The sequence below is a fragment of the Colletotrichum karsti genome (genome assembly GCF_011947395.1).
Source record: "Colletotrichum karsti strain CkLH20 chromosome Unknown Scaffold4, whole genome shotgun sequence".
Classification (NCBI taxonomy): Eukaryota; Fungi; Ascomycota; class Sordariomycetes; order Glomerellales; family Glomerellaceae; genus Colletotrichum; species Colletotrichum karsti.
Window position 1 is genome coordinate 1,251,294 of NW_024065904.1, and position 22,706 is coordinate 1,273,999.

General features: G+C 51.6%; 6 protein-coding genes across 6 annotated transcripts; 2 read left to right on the forward strand and 4 right to left on the reverse strand.

Annotated features, from left to right (window-relative positions):
- Positions 1-7,077: 7,077 nt before the first annotated feature.
- Positions 7,078-8,478, reverse strand: CkaCkLH20_01902 (pectin lyase; the record flags this gene model as incomplete). Its single annotated transcript, XM_038884621.1, has 5 exons — positions 7,078-7,633; positions 7,695-7,729; positions 7,794-7,886; positions 7,942-8,266; positions 8,333-8,478. 5 exons carry the CDS (start codon positions 8,476-8,478, stop codon positions 7,078-7,080), a joined length of 1,155 nt encoding a protein of 384 aa, XP_038750321.1.
- Positions 8,479-11,375: 2,897 nt separating this feature from the next.
- CkaCkLH20_01903 (extracellular developmental signal biosynthesis protein) lies at positions 11,376-14,039 on the forward strand (the record flags this gene model as incomplete). Its single annotated transcript, XM_038884622.1, has 2 exons — positions 11,376-12,503; positions 12,555-14,039. 2 exons carry the CDS (start codon positions 11,376-11,378, stop codon positions 14,037-14,039), a joined length of 2,613 nt encoding a protein of 870 aa, XP_038750322.1.
- A 112-nt stretch (positions 14,040-14,151) lies between these two features.
- On the reverse strand, positions 14,152-14,977 carry CkaCkLH20_01904 (DSBA-like thioredoxin domain-containing protein; the record flags this gene model as incomplete). The annotated part of the gene is made up of 3 exons (XM_038884623.1): positions 14,152-14,764; positions 14,845-14,865; positions 14,931-14,977. 3 exons carry the CDS (start codon positions 14,975-14,977, stop codon positions 14,152-14,154), a joined length of 681 nt encoding a protein of 226 aa, XP_038750323.1.
- A 978-nt stretch (positions 14,978-15,955) lies between these two features.
- CkaCkLH20_01905 (amidohydrolase) lies at positions 15,956-18,759 on the forward strand (the record flags this gene model as incomplete). Its single annotated transcript, XM_038884624.1, has 3 exons — positions 15,956-17,297; positions 17,804-18,004; positions 18,059-18,759. The coding sequence occupies 3 exons, from the start codon at positions 15,956-15,958 to the stop codon at positions 18,757-18,759; spliced, it is 2,244 nt and encodes a 747-aa protein (XP_038750324.1).
- Positions 18,760-18,910: 151 nt separating this feature from the next.
- On the reverse strand, positions 18,911-20,602 carry CkaCkLH20_01906 (aldehyde dehydrogenase aldh; the record flags this gene model as incomplete). The annotated part of the gene is made up of 4 exons (XM_038884625.1): positions 18,911-19,889; positions 19,946-20,138; positions 20,215-20,414; positions 20,475-20,602. 4 exons carry the CDS (start codon positions 20,600-20,602, stop codon positions 18,911-18,913), a joined length of 1,500 nt encoding a protein of 499 aa, XP_038750325.1.
- A 765-nt stretch (positions 20,603-21,367) lies between these two features.
- On the reverse strand, positions 21,368-22,704 carry CkaCkLH20_01907 (nad dependent epimerase dehydratase family protein; the record flags this gene model as incomplete). The annotated part of the gene is made up of 5 exons (XM_038884626.1): positions 21,368-21,628; positions 21,683-22,152; positions 22,210-22,287; positions 22,344-22,549; positions 22,613-22,704. The coding sequence occupies 5 exons, from the start codon at positions 22,702-22,704 to the stop codon at positions 21,368-21,370; spliced, it is 1,107 nt and encodes a 368-aa protein (XP_038750326.1).
- Positions 22,705-22,706: the final 2 nt, after the last annotated feature.

Sequence of the window (22,706 nt, forward strand, 5' to 3'; positions counted from 1 at the left end):
GGGTACTATGCCAGTGTATAACCAAGAGGCGGACTTCGGACAACATAAAAAGGAAGATCCCTTCCGCTGGGTAGCGACAGACGCAGCGCGGCTATGCTGGTGATGGGCCACTCGCTGTTTCCTCTGTAGGCTGTCTGCTACTAGGTAGCCATCGGGATTTCCGCCACCATTTCCCTCGATAACCAAAGCTTACGCTCAGATGACAGGTACTGAATATTGGATTATTCAATGGTCTTCACAATATTGTGTTTTCTATCTTCACTCGGCGCAGACCGTAGATGCCCTGAGATCGCGTAATTAGAGTCTAGACTTTAACAAGACTTAACCATACCGTCGTCCCCAGCTGTGTGCAGCGGGTTGCTCTGGGCAGACCAGCGTTGATGAAATAAGCCCCTGTCTCTCATGTTCAATCGGTTTGTTCATACAGAAGTGAATTCCGACGGAGTTCGGCTGATCAAAGCATTGGGTTGTCGCAAATGAGACATCGGGTTTTCGTTTTCAAGTAGTCGGATTTTCAACCTCGTAACATCGGGTTTTCAGTCCTGAACCTCGGATTTTCAACTCCATCCGTCGGATTCTGACTTATTGCAAGATCGGGGTTCCGAATAACGCTGACGCACTCAATTGGTCTAGGCGACGAGGATTATGGTGCAACAAAAGGTAGATTTGACTTTTCAGGCCGCGCATCCCCAGCGGGGCAAAGCATCTGCACTTGTCGGGTTCGTATGAGATATACGACGGCAAATCGCACCGCCAGATTAACGAAACTCTCTATTCAATGTTATTGAGTCTGTGGCTTTCAAGCTCAGCCCAGTGGAGAATATGGAACTGCCCGCTTTCACGGTGAAGCGTCTAATGGCTGTACACAATCCCCGGGAACTCAACAGAGGATATTGATCGACGAACACAGCCCCATCAACCGTGCTGTCGAAATTCGGAGCCCGGGAAGAAGCCGTCCCGTCGTATGTATTGATGCCGTACACAAAATGTCAGGTAAGTTTGGAAGCGTCGTGAAAAACTACGTCCCCTACTCGAAATCTTTCCCAACATCTGCTCAACTATCAGCAGAGCTTACGGCACCTTCAATCAACGATTACAACAAGACCTTCTTGATTTGGAGAAGCTCACAACAACAAGAGAACATCTTGAATTGAGGAGCGAGTCCCGCTGGCGGTCGGTTTACGATGGCGAAGTGCGAAGACCATCCGTTGGATGTACCCAGTAAGTTCCAGCCCCTAACAGACTTGCAGTACAGCTACTTGGAGTCATGCCGCTGACGGGATCTCCCACTTAGTCGTAGAGCAAAGACTCACAGGCGGTATTCGGGTTCATGGGCTTCTGCTATCTCTCTCAGCTTCCGCAACAATCGTAGCCTGCTGCTTAACCGCATGGCAAGTTTTCCAGCACGCGAGGCACTACACAAAGCCAAGCGAGCAGAAGCAGTGAGTCTTCACGAACGCCGTCTTGGGTCTTACAGTTTGACGATGGGTTATCCAGAATAATTCGAATCCTGCTGATGGTTCCGATTTACACCATCTGCTGCACCCTCAGCATCGAGTTCTACAAACAGCACGTTTATCTCGGTAGCATCTACGAGTTTTACGAGTCCCTAGTCATTGCCGCTTTCTTCTTGCTACTATGTCAGCTATTACACCCCGATGCTATCACGCTTCGACGGGCATTCTCTCTGGTAGAGCCGAAGCCCTGGATACATCCGATACGCTTCCTAGTGGTGCACGTCGGGCGCAGGAAAGACAGAAGCGTGGACGGTCTGAAGTGGTTCAACGTAAGTCTTGGGAGTTACCCATAGGAAGGCATAGCTAATGGATGAATCCGCCAAGACCATGTGGTTTTGTGTCTTCCAATTTTGCATCGTCAAGTTCCTCGGCGCCCTGGTCAAATGCATAACAGAAGCTGCTGATGTTTACTGCAAAGAGTCAAACAGCACAAATCATGCGAAGATATGGGTAAGTCGACCTAAGCCTTTGCAAAGTATCACGATACCTGTATGCTCATTGTGGTCATAGGTCATGGTCATAGAGATCCTGTCGCTGGTTACTGCCATGATGTGCTTGCTCCAATTCTACTCGCAAACGAAAAAGGAGTTAGAGGCGAACCAACCTTTGCTAAAGTTTCTTGCCATCAAATTAGTGGTTTTTCTATTTTACGTACAAGGGGTGAGTTAATTGACATGATCTTTCTGGGAGAGAACTTGCTGGAGGGCTTTTGTTATTAACAACTCTGACAGTTCATCTTCAATCTTCTAACGAAAGAGGGTGGACCGATTAAACCGTCTGCTAAAATATCTCATCCTTCATGGGCTGTCGGGATTCCGACCACGATTCTTTGTTTTGAGATGATGGCTGTTTCGATCTTACACATTTACGCCTACCCACACCAACCATATCGAGCTTTACCCGAGGCGAAGAACCATTCTGCCAGTGATGGCAGTGCGACGAGGGATTGCGACCAGCATCCGCTTAATCGCGTTCTGACAACGCGAGGCCATGAGCGTTGGACACAGCAGCAAGACAGCGCAACTGAGGAATACACCCGGTACCAAACGGAGACGCTGTTTCAAGAGACGGAACCTGCCCGACATGCTGTCGGGTTCAAGTGGGAGGCGTTGTTGGACGCAGTAAACTTCATTGACATCGTGTTAGCCGTCGCAGCTGCTTCTCGGTGGCTGGCAACACAGCGAAAGAAGGAGGCAGGTCGGGTCCCGGGAAGAAAGACATCCGATCTTTCGGAAGCACTGGACCTAGCCCAAGCCCAAACTTTTTCTTTTCCATTCAGGCAGTAGTAGTCTCACGCCATTAACTCATGAATATTTCTCGAGATTCTTATGAATAGGGTCAAGCGGAGTCCGTCACAAACTGCTTGTAATCTTTCCATAGGAGGATGAGGAAAGGGGCTTCGAACAGAAAACAAGATGTTTGTATTTCCAGAGAATGAATCACACGACAGCTCTGATTACTTATTACATGACTGTTTGAAAGCTCTGTTACATGACAACGCAATCTGGTTCGCGACCCAGCCACTACCACATTACCAGCTCTTTCCAACACCTCAACGTCTAAGTGGACCCGTCTTGACACGCACTTCCGACAACCATCGTCCCTAGCCATCCTGGCAATCTGGCCAAAGAGAATGTCATACTGTGTAGCTGAGGACTCAAGCGCTATTGCAGAATTCCGGCAGCAAACTTGCTTCATCAGGATTCGAGCATGCCTGAGCAATCGACAGAAGATACTGAAGCCTAGTCAACTCAAGGGACTCTTTTGAGACCTCCAATGACTCTTTGGCGTAGACAACAGCAATAAGCCCGAAGATAAAGCTAATCACAGCAAGAATAGCGACAAATGCTGCGATCCAGAAGTTTGCCGACTCCAGCAGATTAGGTCGATCTGATCTGGGGAGAAATTGCCGAAACCCTACGGGCGGCCCATCCAAGATAGCAATGAGATCCTCGATTTGTCTGCGCCAGTGATGATAGTTGTTCAAGTCGGACTTGCGGCCTCTCCCGCCAAGAAGCAGATCGTTGAACCTCTGCCCGTGCCTTTCGAGGAAAGCTTTCGTCTGCTCGTCATTGTATGGAAACAGGAAGTTCAATGTGTCCAATGCTTCTGCCAGAACTGATGGCGGTAAGAAGCTGTCGTCTCCCGACTCTACATGAGCTGACAACCATATCTTGTGCTGGAAGACGGATATAACCTTCCGCTTGCGGTCAATTTCGAGATGTTGTTGTAGGCAACTCGTCCAGTTGATACCATACTTATAATTAACAGCGATGTGGTTTATTGTAAGCTCTGGGGGGATGATGCCGGTCGCGAGCGTTTGGCTCTGTTCCGTTGGAAATCTCGACATCAGGGTTTCCTTGAGTGACGCGTCTCTATCCCAGAATGGCATATTCTCGTCTCCTGGTCTAGACGCCGGCGTTGTTCGTATTTGAGTCATCGAAACCATCGAACCCGCAAATCGAAGTACCTCAAAGGCACTATCATCTTGCTTTTGGTCTCCTGTGAGTTCCAATGAAAGACTATGGGCGACGTCAGACATTGGTTGGCCAGCTTTTGATCGGACAGAGGCCAGCAGGCCAGCAACTGGGTGGCTCTGCCCTAAAGTATAATGGGTCGTATCCAGCGCTTTTTTGCTGCGTGACAATTCATATCTGACGTGTGATGCCAGCATGAAGTAAAAGTCTTCATCATAAACCTCAACTGACATACTCGGCCAGAATAGCTGGCAGAGATCAGCGTCGTTTAGCTGTCGCTTGCGCCGGGAATGATGCGCGACAACGTGATTCATTCTCTAAATTGAGGCCTGTATGATATTCTGGCCGTTTCACCTAGTCGTCTCACACGCTAATGATAGTGGTTTGGGTGTTGGAATGACGAGGAAACCCTCCAGAATGAGAGACTGATCGGGAACTCGCGGAAATTGAGTGGGAAATCAGGCCTGGCTGTCCTCGGATCAGGCTGCATTGTGGCGCGCATCACGGGATCGAAATACCACGAATTAGAAGAATTTTTGGAATCGCCGGGTTTCATTGGTTCTACTCCGCCTCGTATTACATCGCCCTGCATGAGTGAGCCAAAGAGGCCTCCGCCCTTCGCTGGTATTCTTCCCTTCCTCAACTCTTTTTTCATCACGCATCATGTTTAGCTCTGCGTATTCCTTCCTCACCACGGGTCAGGCATCGCAAACACAGACCCAAACATGTCCCCCTAAAGCCAATCACGAAATTTTGGTCAAGTTGGGAAGCAATGACATTTACAAATTCCCAAAAGCCCCAGTCTGGGTTGGACTGGAGACCAAATTCCCACTTCCGCTTCTTCATAGGCTCAGATGGAATCTCACCAAAGAAAGGCTCTTGGAAAGGCTACGAGATGTAGAACAAGACATGGTTGCAGAACAGGCACAGGAGACACACTTCAAGAAACGCAATCCCGGAAGGAGAAGGTACAACCTCGAACTCCGCATGTCCGGTCGCCGGGGAAAGCTATCCCCAGACGATGTCACTATTTCCCCTTGCGTGTGGATCTTATGCGGAAGCAAATGGTGTTGCAAGAAGATTCGGAAGGCAACACAAGATCTGCAGTTGCCCAAAAACCTCTTCAGTCAATCTATAGAGGTTCATGAAGGAGGTCCTACTTTCAACACGTCTCGGTCGCTTATTCCACGGTCACAACTTCAGCAGGATATTGAGCTCAAGTCAGGGCTTGGCCACAAGGGGGGAACCATTCTCCATCATATCGAGGTGTCTTCGGACAAGGTGTGCAGCTCAGTGTGTGGCCTCTTATGTTGCACAACCTTCCTGAGAGGCGAAGAAGTGGTGAACCAGCACGTTTCGCGCATTGGGGGTGTCTTAACCGAAACATTCTTCGGTTGCAATTTCAAAATCTCACCTCTCGCTTTGACGACCGCTCATGGCCTATTCGATTTACTTCTTTCACAGGCCAACGTCCCAAGCGGCCGAGATCAACTGCAAATATCGCCGAATGGTTGTGACAACGACTCTTCCTCAGACTCAGACTCAGAACTCAACTCCGAAGACAGTGAGGACGACGTTAGTTCGAAAAGCAATGCGATCCAACTACTAGGCAGTAGGGAACCTTTGGAAGTGCATGAATGGGCTCGTTTGGGAGAAGTTGTTGGCATCAACTTCATGGGAGATCGTTTCTCGTCCGACGAGGCCCAAGACGACGATGGCCAGCGAGGCGATTACACGCTACTGAGATCAGACGTTTTGGAAAGCGGGAGAAACATCATCTCTTCGTCCCCCGAAACCGAGATTAGATCTTTCATTACCAATGAAAGGTTAGACTCTGGCCCAATTTCTTTGGTCCTAAGTCTCGACAATGTGGTGGAAGCATTCCTGTTGCCAGAAATTGGGGCCATGCCATCGATGCGGGGGCCATTGCGTGTCAGAAAGATACAGATGAAAGCCCCGCTAGGTGCGTAGCCTCTTCATTGTTCGTAACACGATGGATCATGTTCACTGACAGGTCTTATGGGTAGCCGCTGGAACCTCAGGAACGTGGCTTTGCCGGGACGCTTTGTTCTGTGGTATGGTTATAGCCATCTATCCTGGAGAGCCTCTGGCACTGTTCATGTCGGCAGAAGACCTTCTCAGCGATATGAAACACTTCTTTCCGGGGATATGGCACCCTTTAGACTCAAATCTTCTCACTTTCGGGACCGAACAGACAGACTGCGCAAGTTCTTCAAAAGGCCAAAACGAAGACAACTTAGATCAAAAAGGTAAGTTAGAAACTATCTCAAGGTTTGCTTCATATTTCTTAATAATAACGCTTATTTCACCACTATAAGGCGGAAATCCCGTTGATGTGTGGTCCGACAACGTCGCAAAGCCAGGTGCAGTTGATGGTCCGACATTACCGACAGCTAAGGCAGCAAGTTCTATCTCCGAAGGGGGTCCTGAACCTGCTGGATTGAGAAGAAATCGAGAAGGTAAACCTACAATGACATACATGTGGATCTGGTATTGTGTACGTGCTGCCCTTCTACTCTACCTGAACCGACAGCTCATTATTATGCCACAGTCAAACTGTAACACCGGGCCACTCAACATTGCAACTGATGCTCGGTGTCCATACTGCCACCATTGGCGATGTGATTCTTGTTCAGCGGCGCAAATTGCGACACCTGCTGGTCGCTAGAGGCTTTTAAGTATTTAGAGGTACATTGCATAATCTACTACCCCAAGGGGCTTTCAACCATGAATAAAATGTACCTATGCTTTGGCTGAATACAACATGAATGCATGATGTGTCATCGGTGTGAGGCTGTCGCGGCGTGTTTCTAGTGCAAGCCTTTTGTCGCCATGCCTATGTACGTTTCCAATCGGAATCTTCGATCTTAGTGAGGCTCATATGCTACAGACAGGAAAAGTCACAAAGATAAAAAGGCCGCTTGGTCGTTTCAGTGAAATAGTATGAACTGCCAAACGGCTGGAAGCTATATACGTATACAACGAATATATATGAGAAAAGAATATTGGTTGACGGTGCGCTTGAAACCTGGGCTAAAACCCAACGATGACTACCTCGGCTCTTAGATCTTACCAATACCAGCCTTACTAGAAACGGTCGACTTGACGTTGCTAGCCTGGATAGGGGCAACCAGGTTGGCCTTGCTCTTGCCCAGGGTGCTGAGCGCCGTGGTGCTCTTGAGGCTAGGCCAGGCACCGCTGCCAGAGAGCGAGTTGGCGACGCAGTTGCGGCCGAGCGAGGAGCTGCAGGTGGAGATGGATCCGGAGTCGGGGACATTGAAGATCTGAGCGCCGCTCTTGCTCGAGTCGGCCGTGATCGGGGTGTTGACCTTCTCGAAGACGTTGCCCTCCAGGAGAACGTTGGTGCCGGAGGTGATGTCGAAGTCGTGGCCGAGGTTGTTGGAGAAGTAGTTGTTGACGGCCTGAGCGGTGGTGCCGGAACCGCTGATCTTGGGAGCGCGGCCAGACATGTCGTGGTACCAGTTGCGGTCGAGGGTAAACTTGTCTCCATCGGCAACGAACATAGTTCCCCAGTATTGGTTCTTGTTGCAGGAGTTGGAGTAGGAGGTGACGCCGTCGAACTCGGTGTTGGAGATGGTGAAGCGACTAGGGTTGAAGCTGTGGCCAAGTGGTTAGCTCAAAGGTCACATCATATTTAGCCAGACGAATGTGGACTTACTGGGAAACAATGAACATGCGGCCAGCCTTGCTGAACTGTTGGAGCAACGTGTCAGTCTTCATACTCATTGGTTATGCCTTGCTCTCTTTTCAACCATACCTTGCAGTGATCAATCCAGAGACCGTCAACACCCTCGATGCTCATGCCATCTCCACCCCAAACGTACTGGGGGTTCAGGTCCGTGATGTGGATCTAGTGATGTTTCAATACATGTAAGGCAACCTGAAGAAGTAGTGTTTGAACTCACGTTCTGGATGATGACGTTCTTGGTGCCCTCGGGGATCTTGAGGCCCTTGCCCTGAATGACACCCTTGCTGCCGACACCGACGATGGACTTGTTGCTGCCGACGGTCAACTGCGTCTTCGCAGCCTTATCGTACTTGACGTCGACGACGTTCTCGTTCGCATCGCAGGATGCCTTGCCGATGGTGTCCTGTCCACCGTTGCTGGCGTTGCATCCAGACTTGGCGCGGCAACCCTTCTCGGAAACGGTTCCCTCGGTACCCTTGAAGTTGAAAGTCTTGTCGATCAGGATGACGCGCGCAGTGCTGTCGGAGAGCCAGGTCTTGAGCCTTTACACAACGTGTTAGAAGCCTGCAGGGTCTAGATTACTTCAAGTCCGGTCTCTGGTCACTTACTGCGCAATATCAGAGGGCGCGGCAGCCTTTGCAGAACCGCCACCAGTCACGCCGGTCGCGAATCCATAGGCCTTGCCGACGACCTGCGCGGCGGCCAAGGAGGGAGAAAGTGCCAGAACGGCAGCGAGAACGGTAGAGGGATACATAATGAACGAGTGAAAGTCGGAACTAGAAACGAGAGAATAAGAATGGCGTGATTGACAACTACAGCGAGTCTGTAAGTGTACGACTGGTTTTTAATCTTACTATAAAGTCTACTACCGTCTAGTGGAAGGCCACCAAGGGGCCTCCGCTCTCCGTATTCCTAATCTAAATCTAGATGATAGGTGGATTCTACATCTCATGTAAATGAACGAGTAACCCCAGAAGAGCGTGGTGGTTGTTTTGTTTGTTACATTGTCGTCCCAATATGGAGAGTACGGTGAGTACGGCCGGTATGCCGGGTACGGGGTGTCAGACTTATTTGGCTCGACTAACCTAGTTTACTTTTCCTCCTGGTCCTTTTGAGAAGTTTCCTCCTCGGGCCCTCAGCCGCAAAACCCGCCTAACAACCTCCAGAAAGCGGCATCGACTCCGCCATTCCGCCCTAGGGCGAAAATTCAAACGGCACGCCAACTTTTTCGGGACATGATGGAAAAGTGCCCACCTTGACAACCCGGTCAGGAGGAGAGATTAGATTAAAGGGGGCAGCAACTACTCCATGGAGCTAAAGGCCATGCAGCGAACCTTGCTAAGCGGTTAGAATACCCGATACGACTAGGTCAGTCTTCTCCGCCTTCTCCGGATCCGATCCAATAAGCCCCGGGACCAAGTTGGGCTGGATCTTGGTAAAGGCTTGAACCCTGCTCTGGTCCTTTCCCCGGGCTTTGAGTAGACGTGAAATCAGCGATTGGTGTCTGAGATACGACCAGCAGTGCAAAGGGGTGAAGCTGTTGGTAGTCTTTTGTCATAGGTTTTATCGTTTTCCGATGGGATCGACGACTAAGTGTGGCAGTAAGCATTCATATGTTGCAGATTGAAAACTGTGCTAGACTTGGGAAAGTTCTTCTGTGTACGTGCGTCCTGTTGTTCGGAACGCTATGGAGCACAACAGACTTAGGGGCTTTTCGGTGTTTAGATCGTGAGAACGAGCCATGCGAAAACGAGTTTTCCACGCCATATCCCCAAAGAAATCTAGAATTCGCGAAAATTTATTGATGTAGCTAGGTAGATGAGTAGTTATTCGTGCGTTATATATATCCGTGACTGGTGGTAGATTCGTCGACAAGAACCACAAGCACAACCGCTCAGCTAGATGCAGGTTTTGGCCCATCCCCCTGGACAACCATGATGTCTACTGTCTACTCCCTTCGTAGCACTAGCCGATGAGATTGGCGCGAAATTTCAGGGAATTGCAGATTCGACACCTTCGCAAATTAGCTCAGGAGGCTGGGCACATCCAGGTCTGCTGTCGGAATTCGTAATGGGGAATCCAGCCGCCGGTGGTCAAATTCGATGACAACAGATCACTCGTACTCAATAAATGGCGCAAACTCAGGAGAGATTCGTGTCGGCGAGATTGAGGTCTTGAGGTATTATGGCGTGTCATGCTGACCGCACTTCGGGGTAGCTATTGAAGAAGAGGGTGTTTGACGGGGTTGTTCTCTATGCCGAACGCTGCAAAGCCCGCATCACCGACACAGACTCAGCTTGGTAAACACAAAAACATGAGCTACAGAGCAGTTCCAGAACTCATTCACATATCTTGAAAATGTATTGAGCACTCATTCATTGAGCAGCGAGCGGATGGCGACAAACGGAAAATGTACACTAGGACGCCTCCAGGCGATACTACTCGCAGCTCACTACTAGAGCGTTTTCGCTTTCACCACATACCTACAGTACCTATGAAATAACGACATTAGGCTATAGGAGTGCTCTATCTAGCAGCTGCTTTTGGTCACCTTATTCATTCCAAATATTGCAGTAAACCCCTGCCTTCGTGAATCTGATTTTGGACCCAATACACATCACTCAGGCTTTAGAGCTCATCTTCCTACCAATAGCAAGAACACATCTCAGCGTACTGGACATGCCATATCCTTAATGGCTCAACATGCCACACGATTAATTCCTCGAGCCTATGCGGAGGACTTACGTCCGCTAGATGCTGTCTATATGATTGAGACAGCGCTCCTCCCCAATTAAACCCAATAGCTTTTACTCAAACAAACCAGGGATTTCCCGAGACTTAATTTACAGAAAGGTCCGCTGGTCGTTCGATTCATTCACGCTAGGACTCTCTGCTCGGAACAGCCCCGCCTGGGTCGGAACCATGACAAGTGCAAATCATCAACATGATCGGAATGGAATGGCTCCCAAGGTGTGGGGCGTCGGCGCCGAAGTACCGGCCGAGTGGACTGACCTTGTGCCCCTGAAAATCCGCGTCTCCTAATAAATCAGTCACGCATAAATACTCCTAGACATGGATCAATCCCTCACCACACACATCATCATACTCCATCTGTCAAAAATCGATTGGAGGGAACTGCACAACATTCAAATCGACCTCACAGACCTACTGGAAGTTATCGTCTATGCAACTGCGAACGAGACCGGAATGGACGCCGTGAAGCCAGAAAGCGCCAAAGTGCCTGATGTCCCGATAGCTGCGGGGTATCAAAGTTAATTGAACCGATGAACGATGCCGTGTCTTGGCCGTCAAGTCTCCCGGGAGCAGCATTTGGAGCATGCTTCTCCCCGCGAAAGTCATCCAAAGGGGTGTCACGGATGACGCCGAGGTAAGACATTGTGGTGACTATCAGCAATGCAGGGTGCCGATAAGATGGTCTCACGTCATTTCGCTGCCATATCACATTACCCCTCCTCCCCTCCCTTCCAGAGGAGATGCATCTTCACAGCAACAATCACCAATTCCATCCTCCTGCCGGTCCAATTCGCTAAGGGGAGCCCTGTCCATCTATCTGCGCGGTTGAAAGGCTGTCAGCAAAACTCTACGACTCCTTTCCGCTGACATCTAGTCTGGTGGTCTTTCTCCGCGAAGATGGATCCCGCAAAGCTGACTGGTCAGGCTCTCCTTAGCCACACCATCAAGACGACACCCATCATCGACAACCATGCTCATCCCCTTTTGGATCTGGAGGCCATTGGCCGGTATCCCCTTTTGTCCATCACTACCGAAGCTCATGGAGACGCCATCCATGCTTCATTGACCAGTCTGGCTCACTTGCGCGCCGTCAAACAGCTGGCGAAGGTGCTCCGGTGTGAGCCCAGCTGGGAGGCTGTGGTCAACGCAATTGAAGCTAAGCGAATCGAGGACTACGATGCATGGGTTGAGGAATGTCTCAGCGGGATTGAAGCTGTTCTTGTGGATGACGGTTTGGATGGAGAGGCCGAAGTCTACCCTTACTCATACTTCAGTAGTCTCACCCGCAGTCCAGCTAAGAGAATCGTACGTATCGAAAAGATTGCGGCCGATATCTTCAACGAGCACCTTCCGACTGATGCGTCTACCGTACGAACCGCTGAAGATGCCGATGCTGTCTTTGACAAAGCATTGAAAGCATTCGACAGCAGCATCAACGAGGCCATTGCTGATCCTGAGGTTGTTGGCTTCAAGTCCGTCATCTGCTACCGCACAGGTCTCGCCATACCAAGGCGGCCCGATGCTGTCTTTGCACGCAAGGCCTTTGAGGGTATCTATTCAACTCACACTCAAGGGACTGACAATGCATTCACCCGAATCAATCATCCCGGTCTCAACGAGTATCTGGTTCACCGGCTCGCATGCCTCATCCGGAATGCCGAAGGCCTCAACAAAAAGCCGATCCAGTTCCACACGGGCCTCGGCGACAACGACATCAATCTGACGTCGGCATCTCCTGCTCATCTTCAGGAGTTCATCCGACAATATCCTACCGTTCCAATCGTTCTGCTTCACGCAAGCTACCCTTACATGAGAGAAGCAGGGTATCTAGCCTGTGTCTACGCAAACGTGTATGCCGACATTGGAGAGATTTTTCCGTTCCTCAGTCGAGACGGCCAGGAAACTGCCGTCCGCCAAATCCTTGAACTATGCCCATGGTCGAAGGTTCTCTGGAGCACAGATGGTCATTGGTTCCCCGAGACCTATCTTCTTGCAGTGCTACAAGTTAGAGAAGTCCTCGAAAAAGTCAGTGGCCCGCCTCTCATGCTTTCTTGTTGCACGGCTCATGACAGTTAGGTGCTTTGTGAGTATGCTCGAAAAGGTCATATGACCTGGCGAGAAGCTACTCAGCTCGTCAAGGACATTCTCTTCAACAACTCGAACCGCGTTTACCGGCTGCAACTCTCTTTCAGCCCAGAGGAAGACTCTATGAACCCTAGAAGACTGTCCGGCCGCAGCGATCTCGACATCCTCGAAGCTTTCTTGGATGGGAAGAAGTCCCCGCAGTACTTGCGCATCTACTGGAACGACATGACAGCTACACAAAGAGTACGCGCCGTGCCCATGAGAAAGGTCCTGTCTGTCATGAACGAGGACGGAGACTTCTCGCTCAGCATCACGAAGGCCAGTCTAGGCTTATTGCAGAACGACCATGTCGTTCCTGGAGCATCCGGGACTGGAGAGTACCGCCTTCACCCAGACTTCACTTCCCTGCAAGAAGGCCCGCGGGACGGTCATATCAGTGTGTTCGGCGACTTCCGGGAGCAAGACGGTTCCCACGTGTCCCTCTGCCCGCGATCTCTTCTTCAGCGTGTGGTAGAAAATGCCGCCCGCCGAGGATTGAGCTTCAGCATCGGGTTCGAGATCGAACTCCTTCTCCTTGAACGAGTCGACGGCAGTCCCGAGAAGTACCGCACACTCAGCAACGACGGACATGCATGGTCTACTTCCCGCATGATGGATCACCCCGTCTTCATCAACGTCATCGAAAGGGCGGTCGCCGAGTTAGACTCGCGTGGTATTCACATTGAGCAGATCCATCCCGAAAGCGCCGCTGGCCAGTTTGAGGTTGTTCTCCCCCAGGCACCACCGCTAGAGGCCGTCGACACACTGCTATACGTTCGAGAAGTGATCTCTAGCATCGCGCAATCACAGGGCTATCGAATGTCCCTTCACCCCAAGCCCTTCCCGACATCATGCGGAACTGCCGCGCACATGCACATGTCCATCAGCTCGCCCAACGGTTCCAAGCCGGAGACGTACTCGCCATTCTATGCTGGTATCCTGAAGCACCTCCGCGCTATTGCCGCGCTCACATACAGCAACCCCGTCAGCTACGAGCGCGTGCAAGACGGGGCCTGGGCCGGCGGACGATGGGTCACTTGGGGTACACAGAACAGGGAGACACCGCTTCGCAAGATAGAAGACAGCCACTGGGAGATCAAGTGTATGGACGGACTTGCAAACCCCTATCTTGCCCTCGCGGGTATACTAGGCGCTGGCGCATATGGTGTGATGAAGAGTGAGAAGCTGGTATGGGGAGATTGCGAGGTTGATCCTGCATCCCTGACGAAGAATGACCGCAAGGAACTGGGCGTAGAGAAGATGCTACCGGCTGATCTACCCGAGGCTCTCAAGGATTTACGCGGGGACGAGGTCATGAACGAACTCCTGGGAGAAGAACTTATTGAGAGATATGCAACTGTGAAGGAAGAGGAGATGAAAGTTCTCGAAAAACTGAACAAGGATGAGAAGCGGCAGTGGATCCTGGAAAGATACTAAGAGCGTTGAAGGCACCGTGGCTACAATGGAGACGGCATTCAGGAGACAGTTTGACAATCATCCATTACCAGTCACTCATTCCAGCTATTGCCACCGTTACCATCTAAGCTGCTTATTTGCTCTCTTTGATGATGGATTGCAAAGTCTTTACATACTCCCCAACTTCCTTGGCCCCGATAAGTGTGAGATCCCGTCTCCGGCCTTCGAACATGATGTGGGGCACTGCGTCCACGCCGTCCATAGATGACATGCGTATCATGTTTTTCACTTCGATCTTACCCTCCGTCTCGTCCTCAATAACTTCCCTGGCTTCGGCCTCCGGGATTCCAGCCTCAACGCAAGCCTCTAGCAGGACACCCTTTGCACCTTGATCCTGCTCTTTCTCGAAGTAGCGGCTGTACAGCGCTTCCACAAGCCGATTCGCTGTCTCGGCGCCTTTCGCCTCTTGAAAGTGTTGAATCACGCGGTGTGCGTTGAAGGTGTTCGACATGGTGCCGCCCCAGGAGAAGTTGATCCCGACGGCTGCACCTAGCTCGGACATGGTCGCCTCATATACCGATTGCTTGACGTCAGAGGCATCGTGTTTCTCTGTCACGTACCAGTGACGTTTATCCTGAGGTTCAGATGAAAATGCCGGGTAGAGCTGGTATGGTTTGAAGACCAGGGTGAAGGAGACGTCCTTGCCAGCCGGAGAGGCAGCGATTTCGTCGAGCGCCTTGCCCAATCTGCGCGGAGGACATGGCTTAGCAACGGTAAAGAACCAAGGATAAAGCCTGGATGTCATTGAGAATTCGTGGATCAATACCTTTTCTTCGCAATGTACGTCCTGGGTAATCACGATGAGTACATGTACGTGCGGAGTATGTTGAGTGCTGTACGTGACGGACTTACCAGGGACATATTGTGTCAAACGTGAACGTGATCTGTGAGTGGTACATGGTGACCTCGGGGATTAATGGCTCCAACAAAGGTTATCTGCTTCGTTGGTTGTGTCTCGATGAGTTCGGCTGGTGAGTGCTAGCTAGTGGAATCTCCATGACCATGACCCCGCACCTTCCAGAGCACTCACGTGGCTGGTCGATCATCGTGTCATCGCCTCACACCGAAGACTTTGGCTGAGTCCTCGAATCAATTTCAACTGGGTTAAACCACCAAACATGGATATTCAATCAGTCAATCAGTTTCATTTTTCAGTGACGTTCACTTCGCCGCCACAAGCCAAAATCTTCCCATTGCCCGACCATATGACGGCAGGGCAAGGGTCGTGTGGGTGTTGTCATGCTTTCATCCAATTCCAACTTCTTCCCAGGAACAATTAAGTCAAGTTTATTCAGACTTTTCAACTTTTAATTCGACAACATCGTAAAATTTCAACGATAACTTATCCAATCCGTTCACCCAAAGCCGACCTCGGGGACCACCAAACCCTTGACCAAAACTTCATCTAGTCTAGGTAACGAGCTAAGCAGACTGGGAAGGAAAGTCGAAGAGAGTTTGCCCCATTAATTGCCTCCATAGGCAGTTATATCCCAGAATGTGGATCTCCTCGTCCCTGGGAAGTAAGGTCGAGCCGAAGCACTGTGAAATCGCCAAATTCAATGACACAAGACCGAGCCATCGATAAGAGCGTTCATGAGAAATCATGAGACAATGATACAAAAGCCATAGTTCGCCATTGATGTTTGAGATATTTCTCAAAGTTTGGTCGGATCCTCAGACTGTACGGACAAGAAAAGAAGCCCAAGTGAGCCATTGAAATGATAACAGTCTCGTGAGAATGTAAACTCATGAGCGCTAACCAACTTACAGCACGCTTGAGAGAGTCCACCATGGGTTCTGCCACATTCTTCACAAATGGCCGAATCTTGGCTAAAGCCGGGACCGGACTCCATGCCGAACCTACCTTCGCAGACAGCATGCTGGTTCAAGATGGAAAAGTCAGAGCCATCGGCTCACGCGACGAAGTCTTGCCGAAGGACATGACCGGCCTTCAGATTCGCGATCTTCATCAGCGCACAGTACTGCCGGGGTTTATCGACGGACACATGCACCTCCTTCTCCTAGGTCAATCGCTCCGCAAACTCGACCTGGTACACTGCAAAACTATCGACGACATCCGATCGACCATCAAAGCCTACGCCGCAGCCAACCCAGATGTGCCAACAATTCTCTGCAAGAATTGGATGCATACCATGACCCCGGATGGGGTCAGCGCCGCGTTACTCGACGACATCGATGCCCGCCCTATTTTCATCGACGCGAGTTCCCAGCACTCGTGTTGGTGCAACTCGGCAGCATTAGACAAACTGGGAGCTGCTGATATGGCAGATCCTCCTGGTGGAAGCATCCATCGCGATGCCGATGGCAAGCCGACGGGAGTCTTGGACGAAGGCGCGATGATGTCCGTCATCTGGCCATTTCAAGCTGCGTCAGCCCCTAAAGAAGAACGTATCCAAGCCATCAAAGCCGCAATTTTGGAGTACAATGCAGCAGGATATACCGGTGTCGTCGAAATGGCCATGGACGAAGAAGCATGGGACTCTTTGGTGACTTTGAAGGACAACGAGCCAGAACTTTCGATCCGAGTTTCTGCTTACTGGCTAATCAAGCCAACAGCGGACTTCACCGCGAACTCCAAGCAGGTTCAACGTGCCATTGAGCTGAGCAAACTCTACAACAGCAGCACGAGTCCGGATCTCCGCATAGTCGGTGTGAAGGTCATCTGCGATGGTATCATAGACGCCTGCACGGCGTTTCTTTCTCAACCATATGCACCTGCTGGTCTGCCTCCGCCAATCTGGGAGCGGGAGCATTTGGAAGCTGTGGTGAAAGAGGCAGATGCCGGAGGCGTCCAAGTAGCCCTGCATGCCATCGGAGATGCTGCGATTCGCATGGCAATCGATGCTGTCGAGAAGAACGGCACAAAAGGTCGGCGGCATCGCATTGAGCATCTGGAGCTGGCGTCCCCGGAAGACGCCCAGCGTCTCGGAAGGCTGGGACTTACGGCTTCCATCCACCCAGTGCACGCCGATCCCTCAATACTCACGGAATGGCCGAGGCTGCTCGGTGAGGGCCGCTGCAAACGAGCTTTTGCCTATCGAGAATTTGCCGACGCAGGCGCCCTCATGGCAATCGGCAGTGACAGCCCTACATCGCCGTGGGCGCCGATGCATAACCTCTATGTTGCCTCGACCAGACATTCGTCGCGGGACCCCTCTTACACCAAGACGGTCAACGAGCACTTCAAGTTGGGACTGTGTGAGTCAGTCGTGGCTGCAACCTGGGGTGCTGCGTGTAGCGTGTTCTCAGAAGACAGGACTGGAAGTTTGGCCGCAGGCAAATTGGCAGACTTCATCGTGGTCGACATGGAATGGGATGCAAGCCGTTTGTTGAAAGCTGCGGTGAAAGAGACATGGTTTGGAGGGAGAAAGGTATGGGGCAATGAAGATAGCAATTGAGGCAATTTCAATAAGATCAAACGTTCAAAGATTGAAAAGACGCTGACAGTGCTTCTACTCGGAAGCTATCGTCAATTTTCGGCACAAATTCCCATTGGTTGCGTCACACGATGACGCGATGTAAGGACCAAGCAATCTAATCCGATCCTTATTAATTAAGGCCGACCACCCCGCAAACTCTCTCGGAATCCCTCACCTTACGTAAATGTCTCATCGGTCTCCGAGCTGAATCTCATTCGCAGGCAATCTCCGTCTTACCATCTCAATCGACTTCAAACTAAATCTGGCTGACTCACAAGTTCGAAGGGAGAGTTCGAACCTTGCCGTCTTGGGGAACTCCGATAATTCTCAAAAGCGTACCACGCATGATGATAAGAAGTCGCAACATCGTCATCTCAATCCTCTCCAAAAGACCCACCATCGCGGCCTCAGCTCCATCGTCTTGCGTCAGGAGCTTCAGCCAAAGCCCAGGCATCATGTCGCAGACCAGCAATGGCGTCGGTGGCAGTAAGTGCTGCTGAAAGCCTGTCCACCCAACGTCAAGTTCTCATCATTCTACAGAAAAGCCGGTCAACTTCGGCATCGTCGTGTTCCCGGCCTTCCAGGCCCTCGATGTCTTCGGTCCACTGGACGCGCTCAACCTCCTGTCGCGAAACTACGAGATGAACCTGTCCGTCATCGCCGAGACTCGGAATCCCGTCTCGACGAAGCAGGTCCCCGGCGCTCAGCAGCAGCCCGGCGCCATCCCCGCCGCGGCCCCCGCGGTGCCGCAGGCCAACTCCGATTTCGGCCAGACCATCTTACCCACGCACACCTTCCAGACGGCCCCGCCTCTCGACGTGCTCATCGTTCCCGGAGGTCAGGGAACACGGTACGCCGGCATCCGAACCAGCATCGACTTTGTGAAGGAGCGGTTCCCCGAGCTGCAGTACCTCATCACGGTGTGTACCGGCGCGGGCGTGGCGGCGCGCGCTGGGGTGTTGGACGGCAAGAGGGCCACGACGAATAAGCTGTCGTGGGACCAGACGATCGCGCTTCGTCCGGAAGTGAACTGGGTGCACAAGGCGCGCTGGGTCGAGGATGGAAATGTCTGGACTTCCTCCGGAATCAGCGCTGGTATTGATGTGACTTTTGCATGGATCAGAGCCGTGTACGGGAATGACGTTGGTAAGAATGTCGCGGATAGGATGGAGTACACTCCGGTTGAGGACTCAAGTTGGGACCCTTTCGCAGACCTATGGGGTAAGAAGAAGACGGCATGAAAGCCCTCGGCATTTGAATTTGCAGGATTAGCAATCATTGGTAGAGCGACTTGAATTCGCGAGGGGTCTGAGATGTGAATGTGTTAGAATAAGCGGTGGGCAGCAGTGGTCTCATTGCTCTACGACGAACTTGAACAACCCCCTACTACTTCTACAATTTGTTGCCCATGTTGACGTGGACCGCTTTGATCTGTGAGTACGCCTCGAGACCAGCCTCTCCAAGCTCCCGCCCAATACCACTCTGCTTCACGCCACCAAAGGGCACCCTAGGATCGCAGTCCTGGCTGCTGTTCACCCAGACCATACCCGACTCGATCTCAGCGGCAATCCTATGCGCCTTCTCAAGGTTCGTCGTGAACACGGCAGCGCCGAGACCATAGACGCTGTCATTCGCAGTAGCTATCGCCTCCGCCTCGTCCGTAAACTTCTGAATCACAACCACCGGGCCGAAGATCTCCTCGCGCCAGATCCTCATGTCACTCTTCACGTCCGTGAAGACGGTCGGGGAGACGTAGTACCCCTTCGGCAGATGCGACGGTCTTTCGCCACCGGTCTTGATCGTGGCGCCCTCGTCGCGACCGATCTGGATGTACGAGAGGATGCGCTCGTACTGCTGTTTCGAGACCTGCGGGCCCTGGTACGTCTCGGCATCCCACTGGTGGCCGACTTTGCTGGTCTTCTGCACTTCTTCGACGAATTTGGCGACGAAGGTGTCGTAGATGTCCTGTTGAACTAGGATGCGCGAGGTCGCCGTGCAGATTTGTCCCTGGTTGGACATGATCCCCATATGGGACCACCTTACGGCTTGCTCCATGTCGGCGTCGTTGAACACGAGAAGGGGCGACTTTCCGCCGGTTTCCAGCGTGATGTTCTTCAAGGTTGCCGACGCCATCTTCATGATGTTGGTGGCCGTGCCTGTTGACCCCGTAAAAGCAACCTTATCAACAAGAGGATGCTGAACCAAAGCAGCACCGGCATCTTTCCCGAGTCCGTTGATGAAGTTTACTACTCCCGGGGGAAATCCAGCCTCCTTTACCAGACGACCGAGCACGAGGATACTCAAAGGTGTCTGTTCAGCTGCTTTCAACACCACGGTGTTGCCACACGCCAGCGCGGGACCTAGCTTCCAGCTTTAAGGCGTCAGTATCGAGATGGAAACGACTTGTCATGAGCGTGGCAGACTCACGTTGCCATTGACAGCGGGTAGTTCCAAGGAATGATCTGGCCCACGACACCAACAGGCTGTCGAACAGTATAGGCGAACTTATTCGGGAGACTGATGGTTTGGCCGAAGATTTTATCGCACCAGCCGCTGTAGTACCGGATGACGCCGACAGCTTCAACGAGGTCGTTCGTCAGGGCTTCTGTGTACGACTTGCCTGCGACACATGACGTGATTAGAAACTAGCCACTGAAAGCGAATTGGAAAGAATCTAGAAAGCTGTTGCGACTTACCGTTATCCCAGGCATCAATCGTCGCGAACAGCTCCTTGTTTGACTCAATCAGATCCGCAAGGCGGGCCATGAGGATGCCTCTGTCTGAAGCAGCCAGCTCCTTCCATGCCGGGTTCTTCAGAGCTGCCGCAGCGGCCTTTACAGCTTTATCGACATCGTCTGCGCTTGCGGCATGAACTGATGTGATCTCTTCTTCTGTTCTGAATATGAAATCGTCAGCATGTCTGTCAGTGCTCATCTAACTTCCAAGCTGTCCTCACGCTGGATCAATGGCGGGAATGGTCTGCCCTGTCGATGAAGCCACATATTCATTGTTGATGAAAAGACCGGTTGGCTGAGACCACTTCTGGCCGTTGGGGGCCGTGAGGTTGACAGCGAGATCGCTCATGATGTCGTTCTTGTAGCTTGCGTCCTTTACGGGATTGGCGTGTATTGAAGGTGTCAAGAAAAGTTTGAAAATGAATTGAAGGCACAGTTTGATACAAGATTCAATTGTATTGACAGATTTCCTGGCAGTGATGTATCATGAGCTGATACTTGTCATACCTCTGCTCTTATCAATCAAATGAGCGAACTCGGCCTCGATACGAGCCGTGACGCACTAACAGCTCTCAATATCGGCATGGCCTGCCAGGGTGTCACAGCAGAGCAGTGCTGCCCCTCCCCCGCAACGGGGACCAGAGATGGAACACAGATCTTGCTGGGGAATTCCTGACTCTCATGGATGATGGTTGATTTCCATTGAACAAGTGAGATTCACTTGCCTTACGCAGAAAGGGATGTGTACTTTTCGTGATCCGAATGTGTTGAAGGGCTTGAAAACTTCCCGTCGCGGACACCTTCCTGAGCAATTAACCCCGCTATGAAGAATGATGAGGGGCAGATGTTGTGAGAGCTAATGGAAGTTGGAGAGAGGGGTAGATACCCCGCCTCAGTGAGATAACAAGGTCCACGACGGCGTTTGTTGTCCCTGAAATGCCCCTCATTCAGGGATGGTCCAGCTGGCTTCAGGGTCTGCAATCATCATGAGAATGGAAGCAGAGGCTTGCCGCAATTGATGTGTAACATGGGTGATCTCAAGAGATGAACATTGAGGATGGCTTCAGATGTTTTACTAAGTATGTTCAATACTGTGTATGTATGTCTAGGCAGGTCAAAGGTTGCTTTGCAGTGCCTCGACTTCTCGGTCGACAGCTTTAGGGATCTCATCCTGCAAGCTCTCGCCGGTCGGCGCCCAACTGAGCAATTCCTTGCCTCGTACCGCCTCACTGCGAGCATTTGTTCCAAAAAGTACTGTTCCGTGAGCCAGAACGGCGTTCGCATCCTCCGGACCGAGTACCTCCACATCGTCGGATGGAATGAGTCCCTTCTTCGCCGCGGCGGTAGCAACAAGCTTAGAGATCTCACCAAAGGGCTGTAAAATAACGTTAGCAGACATCAGTAATCGCAAGACATGACATGAACTTACAAGTTCTGCGACACCCGTCAGGTACAAGCCGTTCTCATTCCAAACCTGAGCATCTCCCTTGCCCTCAACGGCCTTCTCAACCAGCTTAACGAAGAGTTGGCTCACGTCTTGGACATGCACGTTGCCCCAGCGGCTCAGGCCCTTGCCGACCTGGACGCCGCGCTTGCGCTGCAGCGTCGCCTTAGCCAGCGCAGGGACCTGAACGCTGCGGGTATTACCTGGGCCAAGGCCCTTGCCGTAGATAATAGGCGGGAACACCAGCGCCGCGTTGATCTTGGGTTCGTCGGCGGCGACTTTGAGGACGTAGTTGTCGACAGCGCGGCTGGGGTGACGCTGGATGACGGAGCGGATATCTGCGATGCCGGTGAGGTCGTTGAATACAATGTCGCTTCCGTCGCCCGGGGCGCGGTTCTTGTCGGCGAGCTCTGCGGCGGCTAGGGCGCTGGCGCCGGAGATTTGAATCCAGTGTGCTGCATCACACGATGGTTAGAATTGGACAGAGTTCGAAGGTGGAGTGGGCGACTTACATGGCTTCTGGCCTGTTTTAGATGAAAGTGCTTTATGAATGGTCTCAACGCTCTTCAGGTGGCTGGTCGAAGCCAAATCTAGTATCTCAGTCAGTTATGTGGTCAACCACACCATCTTGCTAGCAAGAACTTACGGATAACAACATCAGCGGAAGTCACTTCCTTAGTCAAAATATCGGCGCTGTCAAGATCTCCCTCGACAACTTTGACATCCTTAAAGGCATCCGTGATGAGTCTGCTCTTGGTGCTATCGCGTACCAGAGCTCTAATGGCATATTCTGGGTGCGATTTGGTGAGTAGGGACAGAACACTGCCGCCAACGTAGCCTGTGGCTCCAGTCCTGGCGTCGCTATTAGCACTAACACGGAGCTTCGGCGAGTCACTCTCGCGATGAGCAACTTACAAGAAGATCTTTGCCATTGTGTCGTCCTCTTGCTGGCAACAGAGCGGGTTAAAAACTTGGCTTGCGAGAATGAATTGCGGATTCAAACGCATGA